This window comes from Hemitrygon akajei, unplaced genomic scaffold (genome assembly GCF_048418815.1).
Source record: "Hemitrygon akajei unplaced genomic scaffold, sHemAka1.3 Scf000121, whole genome shotgun sequence".
Taxonomy (NCBI): domain Eukaryota; kingdom Metazoa; phylum Chordata; class Chondrichthyes; order Myliobatiformes; family Dasyatidae; genus Hemitrygon; species Hemitrygon akajei.
In genome coordinates, this window is record NW_027332007.1 from 1,259,194 (window position 1) to 1,278,806 (window position 19,613).

The following is a 19,613-nucleotide window of genomic DNA, read 5'->3' on the forward strand; positions in this document are numbered from 1 at the left end:
GATCCTGAGAGGCAGGGTTTATGAGCATTTGGAGAGACATGGTCTGATTAGGGATTGTCAGCAAAGGTTTGCCGAGGGCAGGTCATGCCTTATGAACCTGATTGAATTCTTTGACGATGTAACAAAACACATTGATGAAGGTAGAGCAGTGGAAGTACTGTATGTGCATTTCAGGAAGAGGTTAGCTAAGGCTCCCCTTGGAAAGCTCATTCGGAAAAGAAGGAGGTATGGATCCAAGGCGACATTGCTTTGTGGATCCAGAACTGGCATGCCCACAGAAGGCAAAGTGCCGTTGTAGATGGTTCAAATTCTGCATGGATGATGGTGACTAATAGTGTTCCGTTGGGATCTGTTCTGGGAACCCTTCTCTTTGTGATTTTTACAAATGACCTGGATGAGGAAGTTGAAGAATGGGTTAGTAGGTTTGCTGATGACACAAATGTTGAGAGTGTTGTGGATCGTCTGCAGGGTTGTCAGATGTTACAGTGCAACATCGATAGGATGCAGAACTGGGCAGAGAATTGGCAGATAGACTTCAATACTGACAGGTATGAAATGGTTAATTTCGGTAGGTCAAATTTGAAGACAGAATATAATATTAATGGTCGGACTTTTGGCAATGTGGAGGATCAGTGAGATCTTGAGGTCTGTGTCGATAGAACACTCAAAGCTGCTGCCCAAGTTGACAGTATTGTTAAGAAAGCATATGGTGTGTTGGCATTCATCAGTCATGGGATTGAGTTCAAGAGTGAGAGGTAATGTTACAGCTATACAAGACCTTGATTAGATTCCACCTGGGAGTACAGTGTTCAGTTCTGGTCACCTCACTACAGGAAACGAAATGGATGCTATAGAGAGCGCGCAGAAGACATTTACAAGGATGCTGTCTGGATTGGGGACCGTGCCTGATGAGAATAGTTTGAGTGAACTTCAATCCATCGCCCTTCCAGACTCCTTGGAGAGGAAGAGCGGCATTAAATAAATTAGCTTTTTGGATCTTTCCCAGGAGTTAGGGTGGTAAACATCTGACGGGGTCTACGGAGGGAACTCCTTAATGAAAAAGCTCATATCCCGATTGGTTGGTATGCTAAAATGCCACTTGCTGTCACCAATGAGAGACAAGTAAATCTCACGTCACTTTAAGAGAGATACCGGGCACGCGCAGAATGCTTAAATCGTCTCAACGTCAGCCCGGGAGCGCGAGCATGACGAAGCTCCGCGAGAGGGCGCGCGTGGCAGAGTGGGCGGGGCGGTTAGCTCGTTCGCCTGGTAGACAGGGATACTGTAGAGCCAGGAACAGAGAACAGGGAGCGAATGAGTCATGGTCGATCCGCAACCCGCTGGGGTTCAACATTAACGCACAAATCTCGATGTATATTGTTAATCAATGTAGTGTTTCTTTTCAGTTCCACAATATAATTAATATGCAGAAATTATATTGTCTTACACTAATTGAACTGTCAGAACTTTTCTAGTCAACACAACAAATGCATAAGTGGACCACTCGGCTGATCTGATTTAAACTTTCGTTACACATTCCCCCATGTTCATCTCGATAACACTTCAACCCCATTCTTTATAAAGAAACTGGGATTTGAATGGTATCACAGGCTTTAATTTCAGTGTTCAGTGAGTAGAAAGAGTTCCTAACTCCTGCAATTAACACTGGCAAAAAAATAGGAGGGTGGGAGGGGGAGTGGGGAGGCGAGCGGAAGCTTTTGCTGCTTTTCACTACATGATGCCCAGTCCACAGCCAGTCTCTCTGGACATTGGATATATCTTAATATCAACAGCTTCATCATGTGACCCAACACGCTGCTTTCCAGCCGAAATCACTGAGTTTAAACCGATTCCTGCAGCTCCAGTAGTCCTGGCTGCAAGGACATTCGTTCACCTCAAGTACAGGTATAACCCATGGTACAGGGTCAAATGGGAACATTGCAAAACCTATTTCCGCTTAATCATAGATTCATAGGTTCTGACAATTTGTTAGTAGAAAAGTACTTGATGACGACAGGGTATGTAAATGTAAATTATTGGTTGGCATCTGCTAGTTTAGACTGAATGAAATGTGGTGCTGGGACATTTGGCTTCGAGAGGGTTTGCTCTTAGCAGAGGCCTGCACGGCGATATACTCGAGGACAAGTATATCATTGCAGCTTGCAATAGACAGAGGAGTCAATGACATGTTGCTGTAGTTCATGGTGATTCCACATTTCTGCAATAACTATAACAGGAAACAAATGCGGCGTCTTATAAAGGGAGGACATTCTCAACGCGTTTTGAGATTATTATGACATAACACAACAAGCAAGGAAACATCAGGAGTGACACGTTTGAAATGAGCAAACAATATGAGGAAGATGCGTGGCTTCACAGAACTGATGCTGACAGCACATTGGCAGATCTGGAATGATTGCAACTGGCATAACTGGCACTTCTAGGTTTATTCAGTCTCTCTCCAGCTATTTCCTATCTTCCTTGGTACAGAAATGTAATGTCTAAAGGACCAGTGTTTGGGTAAATGAGACTCACCAAACTTTCTCCTGACTGAATCAATGGAAACTCCGATTCAGAAGGGTTCTCTCGAATTGGTTCTCTCAGTCCTCGGGCTGGTTTCCTTGTTGCTTTTCCCTTGTCTTCAGTTGTGGTTTGCTTCCAGTTGTGTGCTTTTCTTCCAATAAATCGCTCATCGCAGGTCTAACTTTACCCAGAGAAATAATGAAGTATGTTACTAAAACAAACGAGAACAAAGCATTAATCTGAAATTTAAATCTGGAACGCATATGTCTTGATCAGAGTGAAGAAATCTGTAACTTCCCCTCACTCTTTACAAAGCCTGACATGGGATACAAAAGAACAGACACAAGATGCTGGAGGAACTCATCAGGCCAGGCAGCATCTGTATGTCGACGCTACTCTCTTCCATTGACACTGCCCGGCCTGCTCGGTTAGTCCACCATTTTGTGTGTATTGCTTGGATTTCCAGCATCTGAAGATTTTCTATTGTTTGTGATGGGATACAAGGAAGTCATCGTTCAGTCATGGTATAAGGTACAAGTCATAATATGTAAGAGTAGAATTAGGTGATTCGGTCATTCTAGTCTGCTCCATAATCAATCATGAAGGATTATTTTTCCAACACCGTCTTCTTGCTTCCTGCTATAATTCTCAACCTATTTAGCAATCCAGAACATGAATATACCCAACGATAGTCTCCACCACTGTTTGTGGTAACAAATTCCACAGATCAAATAACCTTTGGCTGAAGTAATTGCTTTAATCTCAGTATTAAAGTAAAGCTTTATTCTGAGGCTGCACGCTCAGTTCCCAGACTCTCCGTCAAATCCAGACACCCTCTTCATTTCCAATGTATCCAGACTTGTTGTTATTCTGTTGGCGTAAATAATCACTCCCGCCCCAACCTCACCCCCCCAACAACCCTAGATTTTGTGGGGGGGGGGTTGATTTACTTTTCAGCTGGTCTGGCACAGCATTGTGGCCGAAGGGCCTATTCCTGTGATGTACTGTTCCATGTTCTGTTCCATCTTCAGCATCTTGAGTTTCTGTTTGACTTCCACTGGCAAATAAACAGGTGAGAGTGAGGGGGAACTTCCAAACGTGAATTGAATTCTGAAACCCCGGTCTATGTCTACTGGTGCGTATTTTCTCACAGCTTCTCCCTGTGAGCGATGGAATGGGAACTCATTCTCTGCTTTGCTTCCAAAGGAACTATAGAATCAAACATCTGAGTACAGAACAGAAATACTCGCTCAACATCTCATAAACCCGGTCAACTTGATCCCCTGATTCATTTTGTCTGGGTCAAAACATGCGTGGTATCCCAAGATCCAACCTCAGAGGGTCACATCCCGAACATCTTTTCCACATCTCACACTAGGTGTTCCCACATCTCACAATGAGAGATTCACGCTACCAATATCCAGCCACCGGAGACGTCTGCTCCATTGCAGAAGGAGGAACATCCAGCCGCATCTGTAAAAGCACCAACATAGACCGAAGCCCAGACAGTGACAGTTCCATATTCCTGGAGACCACATCCCTAGATTACATCGCAAGCACCAACTCTCCCAGGGCTCTTTGATGCCGGTAATATGAGGCAGTGTCTCAGCTAATCCCAGTTCAAAAACTTACACTCCCACACCAACCCGTGACACAACTGGAGCCTGATGATCCTTGGTCTGGACAGGGATCCGACGGGAAACATGGGCATTCGGTCGCAAAGAGGGTGCTGATACATTTCAAATTTCCTCCACAGTTACATTGAACACATTGTTCATTATTTTATTGTTGAGTGCGGTGTAGCCCAGGCCAATTAGCCGGCACTTTCCCCGTCGTGTAACAGGAACAATATGTTCTAAATGTAAAGTTGGGAATATAGCACTAGAAACTCAGTACAAGACCTTTTATTTTGTTTCTTTTGATGAAGAAACGATTGACTAACTGCAAGGTGTTTGACACCCAGAACAAAATTGCCTAAATACAATCCCTACAATCTTCTTCATTCCATCCCGGACAGTAAATGCTCAAAGCATCCTCGTATCTGAGGCCACTCTCTCCCCGCTGAGAGTCAGCAACCAGAGAGCGATAAACGTGTTCAACACTCTCTGCAGCTCTGGTGAGCTGTTGCCTTGGTGATGGAGGAAGTGCCTCGCAAAGATAACCGAGCGGGGAAATAACAAACTCAGTGTGACACGTTCTCGATTTCATTGTGACAAATATGAACTGACCATTCAGCCATTTTGTAATGTTGATACTAAAATTCCAGTGGTTGTATTTACCCTTTCGAGTTGCATTCAGTAAATCTCATTGTGGTTCCTGCTCTACTACACTCTCAGCAGTGCAGACGCTGGTCTAAAATAAAAACACATTGTTGGATACGACCCGTCTGCAACAAATGTCGATTATGTGTAGAAGTTTCAATTTAGATTCATAGAGCCTTTAAAGCACAAAAAGAGGACTGTTAGCCCAGCCAGTCCGTGCCATGTTCGGTGTGGTCCCATCCCCCTGCACCCAGACCACAGCCCTGTATACCTCCCTCATCCATGTACCTACCCAAACATCACAATCAAACCTTCATCTCTCACTTCTGCTGGGAGCTAGTTCCACATTCGCACCACCCACTGAGTGAAGTAGTTCCCCCTCAGATTCCCCTTAAATGTGTCACTTTTTGCTCTAAGTCCATGACCTTACCCAACCTGAGGGGGAAAATGCCTACTTGCATTCACCCTATTTATACTATCATAGATTTCTACATCTCTAGCAGGGTTTTCCAACCTGGTGTCCATGGAACCTTCCTTTAATTGCACGGGCAAATGGCATAAAGAGTTGGAATCCTGCTAGGATACCCCCTCATTTCCCTGTATTCCAGGTAATCAGGTTCTAACCTGTTCAACCTATCACTCTAATTATTTCCTGAAATACCAGCAATGTCCGTGCAATTTTCCCGGCACTCTTTCACGCTTAGCGATATCTATCCTCCCAGTAACTGACCGGAACTGCACACAATTCTGCATATTCTGGAATCACGGTGTCTTTTAGAACTCTGGCATTAATATCCCAGCCCCTCTTCGTAATAGCCTGCGTTATAAAGGTCAATATGCCCAAAACTCTCTTTACGACTCTGGTGCTACCTTAAACATCTGTAACATCCACGCCGGGACAATCAGGCTCAAAGCAGCTATTTTTCCCAAGCAGCAAGCGGGATCAACACCTCTACTCACTAACCCACCATCCACACCCCACCCACTACTGGTTTAAAATTTCAGGTTCTAGACACTCCTGTGCCTAAAGTAACTTTATGGACAGACAATCAATATCATTCTCAGTATGTCCAGGCTCTCCTCTGCCTTTACAGACAGACAATCAATGTCACAGACCAGAACATTGTGCAATATTGCAAAGGAAGAATGGCTGAATGAAAAATGCAATGAAGTGGAATGACGTATTAACAACAGCTAAGAAATGCACCAGAAAATTAAGAAAGTTACTGGCATTAAGAAAACCTCGTCTACAGGATGCATAGGATCAGCAGACGGATCCATCCAAACAGATCCAGATAAAGTATGTGAGAGGTGGATTCAGTATGTAGAGCAGCTATTTTGAGATAATAGAGGAGAACCCCCAAGTATTAAACATCCTAATTCTGGCCCACTTATTACCAAAGAAGAAATAACTAAAGCAATGAAAATTATGAAACAAGGTAAAGCCACCGGATCTGATGGAATTTCAGTGGAAATGATACAAGCCCCAGAAGATCTGGGCATAGATATTTATTTTGAAGAGTTTAATGGCATTTATGAGTTTGGTGTATTGCCTGACGATCTCTTGAAATCAGTATTTATAACTCTGCCTAAAATTCCTGGAACTATTGACTGCGAAAATTATAGAACAATCAGTCTGATGAGTCACATTATAAAGCTTTTGTTGAGAATTGTTATCAGTCAAATTAAAAACAAGTTAAGGTTTAAATCTTCTAAAGTTCAATATGGGTTTATGGAGGATAGTGGATCTAGCAACGCAATTTTCATCCTGCGAATACTTTCAGAAAAGGCAACTGAATAATCAGAATGATGTCTTTTTTATATTTTATTGATTTCACTAAAACATTCGACAAAGTGCAACATGAAAAATTATTTCAAATTCTTACTGAATTAAACATTGACGGAAGGGACCAATTACCGCTTCAAAATTTATATTGGAATCGAATAGTGGAGGTAAAAATTGATGATAATATAAGCAGTTAGACCAAAATGCGTTGCCTCACTGAAATTATTTAATATCTATAGTGAAATGATTCTCAGACAAACAAAAGACCTGAATAGGAATAATTTTGGAGGTGTTTACATCAACAATATAAGATACCACCCTAATAGCATGTGCTGCAGAAGACCCACAAATTCCCCTGGACAAAGTAGTACAAACAAGTGCAGATTTTGGTCTAACCAAATTAGATTTTGGAAAAAAAAAATCCAAATATATGGTAATATCAAAAGAGCAGGATACTTCCAACCGCCTGAGATTTCAGCTTCACTGCAGTCTGAGAAAATTCTGATCCCAGCTGTCGAATTACCAAACTGGACTGAGACCCGTCTACTGTCAGTTCCATATCCTCAGAATCACCAGCCCAATATCATCACCCATACAAAGACGCTTTGGTGCCGGCAATTTGCCGTGGTGTTCCTGCCATTTCCGATTCACAAACTAAGGTGGAATTGGAACCTAATGACCCTCTGCCGGGGTCGGTGCTCAGGCTGGTTCCCCGGTCTGTATAGAGGATGCGGATACACTTCAGCCTGATCCCAGCAGCTAAACTGAGCACATTTGTTCACAATCTTCCTGCCGTGTGGGATCTTGCCCAGCACAGCTGACTGCCATGTTTCCTGCAGTGTAACAGGAACAAAATGTAAAATTATAAAGTAGAAAATTATGGGAACTCAATTCATCAGATTACATCTCTGAAAGGACAAATGGTGGAAGACCCAGTTCCAGAACTGAGAATGTCCAAGATGCTGCCAATCTGCTGAGCGTTTCCAGTATTTTCACCTCCTTACTTTAAATTTCCTGCAACTGTGGTATTTTCTACCTGTAGAACTTCTTCTTTATTTTAGTGCACAGATAGTAACTGATTGCCACCCTGAACTATAAATGCCACCCCACCCCAACCACTCTGTTAGTTCTGAGTTCATTCTGACCCTGGTGTAACACATTCCATACAGTCAATGCTCACAGCATCCTTTCCTCCCACTATCATTCTGTTACATTTGCTCCCGAGGCCACTGTCTCTACGCTGAGAGGCGGTGACCACAGAGCGATAAAAACTGCAACACTTGCTGCAGCTCTGACGGGCCGTTACCCTGGAAACAGAGGAAATGGCTCACCAAAAGTAACCAAAGGAGGAAGTAACAAGCTCAACATCAGATGCTATGAGTTCCATTATGACAAAGATTAACACTGCAGCCAGTTTGTAACAGTGAACCAAAAATTGAAATGGCTGATTTTACCCTGCTACATGCTGTATTCAATTGATCAATAAAGTATGTCTGTCTGTCTGGTAGTCCTAGCTATAAAAAAAAAAAACACTCTGAAAAAAATGCAAAACAAAAATTCAGAATGAAGACAAAGTTTGAAAGAGAGATTGCTGAAATATATCATTGCACCAATGGGATACAGACTGGACAGAGGTTGAACAAGATGGTCGATGTATAGCATTGAGGTGGTGGGATACAGGCTGGGCTAAGGTTGAAGAAGATGGTTGATTAGGGGCGATCTCTGATGGTCCTCCAGCTACACAGATTCTGAAATAATAGTACGCACTAGCAGGTAACGGATTCCAATATAACAAAGCGAAAACAAACCGTAAGAACTTTGGTATATGCCCTTTTCTACTCTACACACTTTATCAATGCACCGCAGAAAGTATCCCATCCCGATACTTCACATCTTCATACGGCTACTGCTCTTCCTGTAACTGAATGAAATAGCGGAGAACTGTGGACACAGCTGAGCACATCGCAGAAACCAACCTCCCCTCCATGGATTCTGTCTGCACTTCCCACTGACTCAGTAAAGCAGCCAACATAATGAAAGATCCCCACAACCCTGGACAATCTCACTTCTCACCCTTCTCTCAGGTCGAAAACAAAATAAAATGGAAACATACCACCAGTTTCAAGGACAGTTTCCATTCTGCAGTAAGAAGCGAACTGCATGCTCCCCAATGTAATGAGATGGACCCCTGGCCTAACAGTCTAACAAGACCTTGCATCACATATCTACCTGCACTGCAGTTTCTCTGTAACCAGAATGAGCTACATTGAGAATTGTTACATTCTGTTTTTGTTTTACCTTATATCACCTCAATGTATTGTTATAATGTGTTGATCTGTGTGGATGACACCAAAGACAATATTTCACTGTACATCAGTACATATAAAAAATAAAGATTCCCCATTTTAATCGTGGGGAAATATTAAACAGCTCCTTTGGAAATACTGGAAGGAGTGTACACATTTCCGAAAATCCCAGATACATGGAAAAAAACCTTAATTCGCCCATTAATTGGGCCACGCATCGGGAAACATTGGCTGCATGCCATCAAGTCGCAGAAATGGAAGAGAGGACGTGAGCGATCTGAATCTCACTGTCCTGTCTGAACGGGGGAAAGATGGAGCTACTCATACTCGTGGAGGAGTCTCCCGAGGGTGCCATTGCTCCGTTTAACCCTCGCTGTCTGCAATGACACAACGGGCCGAACGCCCATTTCCATTCTGCTGGGAAAAAAGTAATACCATTATCGACCCCAGGCATCGATCCGGATGAAGTTTGGATTCGATATCGGGCCGGGTGATGGAGGTAAAGTTCCCCAGGTACATCTTAATGGATGGGTTAAGTCTCGGCATCACCACCTCATCCCGCTCCTGGGACCAGAACACCAGGGGCTGAGCGGCGGCTCACCTCAGGCGGTTCGGTGTGAAGGTCCCATAAGCCGGACTGACCACGACAGGTTGTTTCCAGGATCCGGGACGAGGCCGCCAGTTCGAGGAAGTTAACGGGACTCTCTGCCCAACATGAGGTACCCCGCCCCCGAGATCGGTTTCAGTACTCACCGATGTGAAATTGTCGGTTGCGGTCAACCCTAGTGACTGGCCTCAATACTGACCGGTGAGAACTTGATCAATTTGTCCCGCAGACAGCGATCGGTCCACCCGCTCCCAGCCAACCATCCGCTTCAACAGAGAACGGAAAGAAAACCCCGCCTATCCGGAGACTGTGAGAGCGGGGGCGGGGCGTCGGAAGCGAAAACCTGAGATGCTGCAGATCTGCGTTTGAAATGAGAGCGAGACACCGATTCTGGTGACGGTGGAGGGTCTCCCGTCTGAACCGGCGACTCTGCTCCTCGCCCCTCCTACCTGCTGCATTTTACACGTTATTTCATATGTACATGAGCTACATTTTTAATGTTTCCCTCTGCATCTTCCCCGTCGCCATCGCTCCACCTCCCGGTTCTCAGAGTTACGGGTTCGATTCCCATCCCGGTCCGACACACAATTCCCACCTGAACAAGGGAGGGGAAAGAGGCGAGCAGGCAGGTGATAGGTGGTCAAGTCATGGGCTGGTCAAGGGCTGGAGATGAAAGAATCGGGGTGTTATTAACAGGAGAAAGGGAAAGCGGGGAGCCGGGGGGAAGTAATAGGCTGGTGAGCACAAATGAAAGTTCAGAGTGGGAAATAGAGAAGTGGGTGGGGGGCGGAACTTGTTTACTGAAAGGAGAATTCAATATTCATTTAATCAGGTTGGAGGGTACCCGGATGGAATATAAAGTGTTGTTCCTCCACCCTGAGGGCGGTCTCATCTTGGCACAAGAGGAGGCCATTGATCGAGACGTCGGAATGGGAATCAGAATTAAAATGTTTGGCCACTGCAAAGTCTCCCTTGTGGGAGATGAATCAGAGATGCTCGACAAAACGGTCTTCCAATTTATGGCGGGTCTCACCAGTGTGAAGGAGGCCGCATCGGGAGCACCGGACACAATGGATGACCCCAGCCGATTCGCAGGTGAAGTGTTGCCTCACCTGGAAGGACTGTTTGTGTCTGAATGGAGGCGAGGGAGGGGGTGGACGGGTAGGTGTAGCACTTACGCCGTATGCAGGGATAAGTGTCTGGAGGAAGATTAGTGAGGAGGGATGAATGAACAAGGGGATTGTGGAGGGAGTGATCCCTGTTGACACCTGTTTGTGACATCCTAAACAGATTTGCATGAATGCAATCCCTACATTCATTAGTTATCTCTCTATTGCAACATAAACATCATATATTCCATACAGTGAATGCTCAAGGCATCCGGGCCTCCACACCGGCTCCTGAGGCCACTGAGGGGCAGTGACCAGAGAGCGATAAAAATGTTCAACACTCTGTAGCTCTGCTGGGCTGTTACCCTGGTGATGGAGGAAGTGGCTCAGCAGAACTAACTGAAAATAGGAAATAAGGAATTCAACCTCACATGCTTTGAGTTTCATCATGACAAATATGAATACTGAGCTCTCAGCCATTTTTTAATGGGGAAGCTTAAATTCCAGTGGCCGTTTTAATGCTGTCTCGAGTTGCATCCTGTAAATCTGTTAGTAGTTTCATCTCTACAGAACTTCCAGCAGTGCAGAAGCTGGTCCAAAATCAAAACACATTGTTGGATGCGGCCTTTCTGTTCCAAATGTCTTCAATAGGGTATTTACAAAGGACATCATACAATACATTGTGGTGAGAACCAGTAAGTGTCCTTCTTGGTTCATTTAAGTGGTTAAAATTCCATTATATTCTTCTGTCTGCGAATAACCTATAACTATGATCAACCCCCGGCATTGATACAGGTGATATTCAGATCCTGCTACTGGACAAAATCTGAATAGATTAAGGTTGTGATCTCAGATCCTAGACTATCCTACTGTTGAAAACCATCTTGTCCGTATCGCTCTATCCAGACCTTAGGATGTGATTGAGGTTTCTGTTCCCAGAGTCAACACCCCTCCATTGAGAACAGCCCAAAGAAACCAAATAACCCTCATACATAAAATGTTTCATTCCAGAATCACTCTTGTGAAATTTGTACACAGCAACTGTAATGAGCACATTTCCATGAATAATGGACAGGTTGGTGGCAGGATAATTTATTGAAAGAAACTATACTTTCCTTACTGCCCTGTTAACGCTCACAAAATATCTCCCGATGTTTAGTGTGCCTATCTATGCATGGAGCCGAAAAAAGATGAGAGAGATTTTCAAAGAATTCTCTGTGCCTGTGTTTAGTTGGGAGACAGGAAAAAACTGTGGAAATAACGAAGGCCAGTCAAGTCGTGGATTGTGCACGGATTACACAACAGGTGCTTGCTGTCTTGGGGTGAATTAGGATGGATAAATCCCCACGAATAGGGTAGAGGCTGCAGAAGCCCTGCCGGACACGGATGATGCTGGCATTTAAGGAGTAGAGTCACAGGGGTAGGTTGAACAGGTTAGAAAGTGATTCCCTTAAGCACAGGAGAAAGAGGGGAGATGCTAGCAGGGGTTCCCAAACTTTTTAATACCGCGGACCCCTACCATTAACGGGAGGGTCTGTGGACCCCAGGTTGGGAACACCTGCTAGAGTTAAACAAAACTATGATGGTAGAAATAGCGTGAATGCAGGTAGGATTTCGCCCCTCATGTTGGGTGTGCTCATGGGTTTAAGGCAAAAAGTGATATATTTAAGAGGATCAGAGTAGGAGCTATTTCACTAGGAGGGTGGCACGAATGCGGATGCAGGTTTCAAATGCAGTGTATAGGAGAAGTTTGTATGGATGAGGGAGGTATTTTGGGATATGGTCTGGGTGCATGTGGATGGGTCAAGGCAGAGAACGGCACAGACTAGATGGGCCGAAATGCCTGTTTCTCTGCTGTAATAGAATGGATTACACGTCTATTTCCCAGTAACCTTAAATCATTTCAACGTAATGTTCGAAAACGCTGCAAATACAAGGAACACTCTGGAGATAAAGAATATCTGTGGAGAGGGGCAAAGTTAATGCTTCAGCTCCAAATCCCTGTGTCGGAATGGCTTCAAACATTTTCTAATCTGATTTCAGGTTTCCAACAACTTGAATGTTTCTTTAATTTCTAGCTGCTCACAGACAGACGACAGGTGAGAATACTGATCCCGAGGTAGATAACCAACGATGCAAACACTACACAACTCGTTCCAGATACTCACTCGCTCTGTGTGTTGGGATTACCTCTCCGGTGTCTCTGATCTCTCCGCTCTTTTGCATCTGTGCCTTTTGGTTTTGAACTCCCCAACCCTGGGGGACAATCCTTGGTATATTTGACTGGGCATCAACGGCTTTGCAGACTACGTCAGGAAAAATAGCTCTGACTGTACCAGTGATGAAGCCCCCCCCCACCTCCCGTGCTCTAAACAATGCTTCAAGGCATCAACACAATCTAGCCACGAAAGCTACCCCTTCCTACGTTTGAACGGATTTCAATAGGTACATTTAATGTCAGGGAAATGTATAAGATATACATCCTGAACTTACTTTTTTCTTCGCAAACATCCATGAAAACAGAGGAGTGTCCCAAAGAATGAATGACAGATAAATGTTAGAACCCCAAAACCCCCCAGGCTCTCACTCCCATGCATAAGCAGAAGAAAAGCAACAACACCCCTCCCCTGAGAGGCTGACGGGCCTGAAAACATCCGAGGCCGAGTGCTCCGGCATTGTGCACACCAGCTCACTGATGACTTCACGGCCATCGTCAACACTTCACTCATGAAGGTTTCACATCGGTCAGCATCATCCCTGCAACAAATAATTCTACACCTTCAGAATGAAACAATTACGGCCCAGAGGAACTGCCACCAATCATTACAAGGAGCGTGAAACGGCTGGTAAAGGCACATATCAATAACTCCAATAATACCACACTGCTCACTCACCAATATTCTTACTTAAAGAACCGCTCTGTAACAAACTCCAACTCTACCATCCAAATACACCCCTGTGCAACTGGGCGTTGGACTACTGAACTAACCGGCTTCAGAAAGTCAGGATGTACAACCGCTCCTCACTCCCAATCATCCTGAACACAGGCTGTGTGCTGAGCCGATTGCTCTACACTATGTTCACACATGACCGCACGGCCAAACACCCGGGGAATCACATTGTCAAGTTCGCCAGCATTACAGCAATTGCTGATTCTATCACATATCAATGAGATGACATACAAAAGAGAAGGGCTCAAGGCCTGGTACACATTCCCCCACAAACTCACCCCACCACACCCCCATTACCACGAGTTTAACATTTCCTGTCACTAACAATATGTACAGACACTGCTTTGCCTAACGTCACTTTATGGATATACCACAAATGTTTTAAGCCATGATATGTGTTTTTATATAATTCTTATATTTATCTCTTTGTGATTTTTGTTTCTGCATGAGATCCACAGCAACAATTATTTCGTTCCCCTTTACAACAGTTTACTGGAATGACATTAAACAATCCTGAATTTTGAATCCTTGGGAAAATACACGACATGCACGACATATCTGCATTCACCCTATTTCTACTACCATAGTTTAGTTTACCTCTACCAGGGGTTCCAAACCTGGGGTCCACAATCACGCCCGTCTGGTAGGGGTCCACGTTATTAAAAAGTTTGGGAACCCCTGCTAGCCACTACCCTCAATCTCCTGTGCTTCAGGGAATCAACTTCTCACCATTTCAACCTACCCCTGTGACTCTACTCCTTAAATACCAGCATCATCCGTGTCCGGCAGGGCTCCTGCAATCTCTACCCTGTTCCGGGGGTTTATCCGTCCTAATTCACTCCAAGACAGCAAGCACCTGTTGTGTAATCCGTGCACAATCCAAGACCTAGCCGGCTTTCATCATTTCCACAGTCCCTTCCTGTCTCCCCAGGAAACACAGGCACACAGAATTTGTTGAAAATCTCTCTCATCTCTTTCGGCTCCATGCATAGATAGGTACACTGAACATCGGGAGATATTTTGTGACCGTTAACAGGGCAACAAGGAAAGCTCAATTTCTCTCTATAAATTATCCTGCCACCAACTTGGTGGAAATGTGCTCATTACAGTTATTGCTTACAGATTTCACAAGAATTATTCTGGAATGAGAAGTTCTAAGTATAAGGGGCATTTGGTGTCTCTGGACCTGTGCTCAATGAAGAGATGGTGACTTGGAAACAGAAATGTCAATGAAATCCTGAGGACTGGATAGAGTGTTAGAGACAAGATGTTTTCAGCAGTAGGAGAGTGTAGGATCTGAGATCACAACCTCAATCTATTTATTTATATCTGTGGACCTTCTCTTCCATTCTTCTGTCCGGTAGCAGGATCTGATTATCACCTGCATCAATGCCTGGGTTGATTTTTTATATATATTAAAAAATCATTTTATGATGTATGACCTATCTTTAAATTTTTGATTACAGAGTTGTATACCTTTATGTGTTATGCTATAACATTTTGATCAATTTTATTACAATATATGAATGTACACAAGTTATGTTGAGATGTATCTATGTGTTGCACTCTGTAAATCTTTTTTTTCTTCTGAACAAAAATATTGTAAAAAGAAAAAAGATCGTAGTTATAGATTATTTGCAGACACGAGAATATAACGGAATTTTAACCACTTAATTGAACAAAGAAGGACACTTCATGGTTATCACCACAATGTATTGTGTGATATCCTTCGTAAATATCCTATAGTTGACATTTGAAAAAGATAGGCCGCATCCAACAACGTGTTTTGATTTTGGAACAGCTTCGGCACTGCTAGAAGTTCTGTAGAGATGAAACTACCAACAGATTTACTGGAGGCACCTTGAGACAGGGTTAAAACAGCCATTAGAATTTTACCTTCCCCCTTACAAAATGGCTGAGAGCTCAGCATTTATCTTTGTCATAATGAAACTCAAAGTATGTGAGGTTGTTCCTTATTTCCTATTTTCAGTTAGTCCTGCTGAGCCACTTCCTCCATCACCAGGGTAACAACCCACCAGAGCTGCAGAGTGTTGAACATTTTTATCACTCTCTGGTCACTGCCCCTCAGTGTCCTCAGGAGCCGGTGTGGAGGCCCGGATGCCTTGAGCATCCACTGTATGGAATATATGATGTTTATGTTGCAATAAAGAGATAACTAGTGAATGTAGGGATTGCATTTATACAAATTTGTTTAGGACGTCACAAACAGGGATCACTCCCTCCACAATTCCCTTGTTCATTCATACCTCCTCACTAACCCTCCTCCACAAACTTATCCCGGCATATGGCCTAAGTGCTCGTACCCTTCCTCTCTCACCTCCATTCAGAAGCCAAAACAGTCCTTCCAGGTGGGGCAACACCTGGGTAGCATCTGTGGAGAGACTCCACTCTCAGTCCGGAGGGAGGTTCCGGGCCAGAAAAGTTGACGGAAATAGTCAGAGAAAAGAGGTGATGGGAGCTGGGGTGTGAGAGGTGGGTCCAGGTGAGGAGGGAGGTGGGAAGGTGGAAATAGTGACAGGTGTGGAATGAGAGTAGTCGGGGCAAGATGGCGTTGCGGAAGATGGTATTTAATTCCATGGAGGATTATCCAACAAGTTAGAGAGTATTTATTTTAGAGATTCACCAGACTGATTCCTGGAGGACGATGAAGATCAGTGATCATCGTCACATAAAACAGAGTTCGGCAGATGTGTGGAAACCGAAGGGATCGAGGAAATGGTGATCAGGCAGGATGATGTGGCTGAGATCGGAGAGCAGCCGCCATCTTCTTGATGGTTAGAGGGGCTGAAAGGCCACTTCTTGCTGTTTTTCACGTGATGTTTCGGTGTTCCTGTTTTGTGAAGTCCTGTAGGAATGTTAATAGGAATTTGTGTTTGTAAATATAGAGCTAATTTGAATGAAAACAGCACAATTCCGGTTTGGGTCTGAATTGTGCATCGGACCGGGATGGGAATCGAACCCGTAACTCTGAGAACCTGAAGGTGGAGCTGAGGGGACGGCGAAGGCACTGAGGGAAAAACTATAAACGCTGCTGGTGTAAATATGAAATGACGTGTAAAATCCGGCAGGTAGGTCGGGCAGCGTGTGACACCGGTTCAAATGGGAGAACTTCCCCGTCACGAGATCCACTTCTCGTTCCCATTTCAAACGCAGATCTGCAGCATCTGCGGCTTTTCGAGGCTCCGCCCCCGCTCTCACAGTCCCCGGATGGGCCATGGTTTTCTTTCCGTTCTCTGTTGAAGCAGATCGTCGGCGTAAAGCCGGGGGTCGGATCACTGTCTGCGGGGCAAATTGATCAAGTTCTCATCGGTGAGTATTGAGGCCAGACCTGAGAGGAAACTGGACCGAAAATTTCTGGGGGGAGACCTGATGTTGTTGAGTGAGTCCCGTTAACTTCCCCGAACGGGCGGCCGCGTCCCGCTTCCTGGACACAACCTGCCGGAGTTCGGTTCACACCGAACCGCCCGAGAGATGAGCCGCCGCTCAGCCTCTGTTGCTCGGGTCACAGGAGCGGGATGAGGTGCTGATGCCCGGACTAAATGCATCCGTTCAGTTGTACCTGGGGAACTTCACCTCCATCACCCGGCCCGGTATCGGATCCAAACTTCATCTGCATCGATGCCTGGGGTCGATAATGGTTTTACAGCACACTGAAAGCGGCCGTTCGGCCTTTTTGTGTTCTTCCAGACAGAGAGGGTTAAACAGAGTAATCGCACCCTCGGGAGACTCCTCCACGTGTATGGGTAATTTCATCTTTCCTCGTTCAGACAGGACAGTGAGATCCAGATCTCTCACGTCCTCTCGGGGGACTGGGAAGTTTATTTCCATCTTATTTCCATTGCTACGACTTGCCAAAATCCTGACAGTGTTTCCAGATATCTGGCCCTATTAATGCGAGAATTAAGTCTTATTCATTTATCTGGGTTTCTCGGAAATGTGTACATTCCCTCCAGAATTTCCATAGGAGCAACCTGGACTGCCTAATATTCCCACACGATTAAAATGAGGAATCTCATTTAAATGTTGTTGAGTGACTGCCGTTAACTTCCCCGAACGGGCGGCCGCGTCCCGCTTCCTGGACACAACCTGCCGGGTTTGGTCCAAGTTGTGGGACCTTCACACCGAACCGCCTGAGAGATAAGCCGCCGCTCAGCCTCTGTTGCTCGGGTCTGATGGAACGCAGTAGGCCAGGCAGCATCTATAGGGAGAAGAGCTGGCGGCGTTTCGGGCCGAGACCCTTCGTCAGGACTAACTGAAAGGAAAGATAGTCAGAAATTTGAAAGTAGGAGGGGGAGAGGAAAAGTGAAATGATAGGAGAAGACCGGAGGGGGTGGGGTGAAGCTGAGAGCCAGAAAGGTGATAGGCAAAAGGAATGCAGATCTAAATGAGTTAAATGAGGAATCTGTTTTTTTTTTACATGAACCGAGGTACAGTGAAAATCCTGTCTTTGCCATGATCGGCATAGATCAGGCATTACAATAGTACAGCGAGGTGATAAATGGTAAAGCAATAACAGAGTGTAACAAATCATTATGGTCACAGAGAAAGTGCAGTACAGGTAGATATATGGTGCAAAGTCACATCTAGTTAGACTGTGAGGTCAACAGTCCATCTCATCACACTGGGGAGCACTCAGTTCGCTTATAACAGCAGAACGGAAACTATCCTGGAGCCTGGTGTTACGTTTCTGTTTTATGTTATTCTCAACCCAATCGGGGACTGAGAAGTGAAGGGGATTTTCCATTATGTTGGCTGCTTTACTGAGGCAGCAGGACATATAGACCGAGTCGATGGAGGGGAGTTTGGCTTCTATGATGTGCCCACTGTTCTCTGTCGTTTCATTCATTTAAACGAAGTGCAATAGCCGTATGTAGATGTGAAGCATCGGGATGGGATACTTTCTGTGGAGCATTGATAAAGCTTGTAGAGTGGAAAAGGACATATACCACAATTTTATTGATTGTTTTGGTTTTGTTATTTTGGAATCTGTTATCTAGCAGGGTGTACTATTATTTCAGTATCTGTGTATTGCTGGAGGACCATCAGACATTGCCTTGATTCCATCTCCCTCCTGGTTTTATCTGCTTATTCACTGCCCATCTTGTTCAACATCTGTCCAGCTTGCATCCCACCAACTTAGTGATATATATCAACCATCTCGCTACTAAACATTGTCTTAGTTGTGAAGATTTGTCTTGCACCCATTCCAGGATTTTTTTTTATTATTATTATTAGCTAGAACTACCAGAGGTTAAATTGAATACAACACGTTGCAGGGGGATTTTTTAAAATTATTATTATTAGCTAGAACTAACAGAGGTTAAATTGAATACAACACGTTGCAGGGTAAAAGCAGCCATTACAATTTTTGTTTCACCGTTACAAAATGGCTGCAGTGTTAATCTTTGTCATGATGAAACACACAACATTTGATGTTGAGTTTGCTATTACCTTTTTCGGTTAAATTTAGTGAGCCACTTCCTCCGTTTCCAGGGTAACGAACCACCAGAGCTGCAAGGACTGTTGCAGATCTTTATCGCTCTTTGATCACGGCCTCTCAGTGACGTTCCCCCTCAAACTCCCCTTAAATATTTAAATTTTCGGCCCAAATCTATGCCCTCACCCATCCCGATGGGCAATAGCCTACATACATTCACCCTATTTATACCATTATAGGTTTTGTATGCTCTAGGAGGGCTTCCCAACTTGGGGTCCGCAGGCCCCACCGTTCAGCATAGCAGAAAATGGTTCGGAACCCCTGAGAGCATCTCTCCTGATTCTCCTGTGCTTCAGGTTATCAATTTCTAATCTGTTCACACTGCCCCTGTAACTCAGTTCCTTAAATGACAGCAACATCCGTGTCTGCCAGACCTCCTGCACCGGACTGCCACAGGGTCCGAGGGAGACCTTGTCAGGCCCTGGGGATTTATCCATCCTAATTCACCTCAAGGCGGCAAACTCCTATTGTGTAATCCGTACACAATCCGTGCCCTGACTGGCTTTCGTCATTTCTATAGTCTCTATCTGTCTCCCAAGTAAACACAGGCAC

At 44.7% G+C, this 19,613-nt stretch overlaps 2 protein-coding genes across 2 annotated transcripts in view; one reads left to right on the plus strand and one right to left on the minus strand.

Moving 5' to 3' along the window:
- Positions 1–9,750, minus strand: part of LOC140723626 (NACHT, LRR and PYD domains-containing protein 3-like) — a 30,174-nt gene extending 20,424 nt beyond the window's left edge. Inside the window, exons 1-2 of the mRNA XM_073038201.1 lie at positions 9,630–9,750; positions 2,536–2,704 (exon numbers count right to left, since the gene is read on the minus strand). The gene's annotated coding sequence lies outside the window, so the exon portion shown is untranslated. The remainder of the gene's footprint in view (positions 1–2,535; positions 2,705–9,629) is intronic.
- The window catches only part of LOC140723627 (NACHT, LRR and PYD domains-containing protein 3-like), a 49,752-nt gene continuing 31,344 nt past the window's right edge, over positions 1,206–19,613 (plus strand). Inside the window, exons 1-3 of the mRNA XM_073038202.1 lie at positions 1,206–1,269; positions 9,713–9,792; positions 16,633–16,873. Of these exons, the coding sequence (XP_072894303.1) occupies positions 1,206–1,269; positions 9,713–9,792; positions 16,633–16,873 (385 nt within the window). The remainder of the gene's footprint in view (positions 1,270–9,712; positions 9,793–16,632; positions 16,874–19,613) is intronic.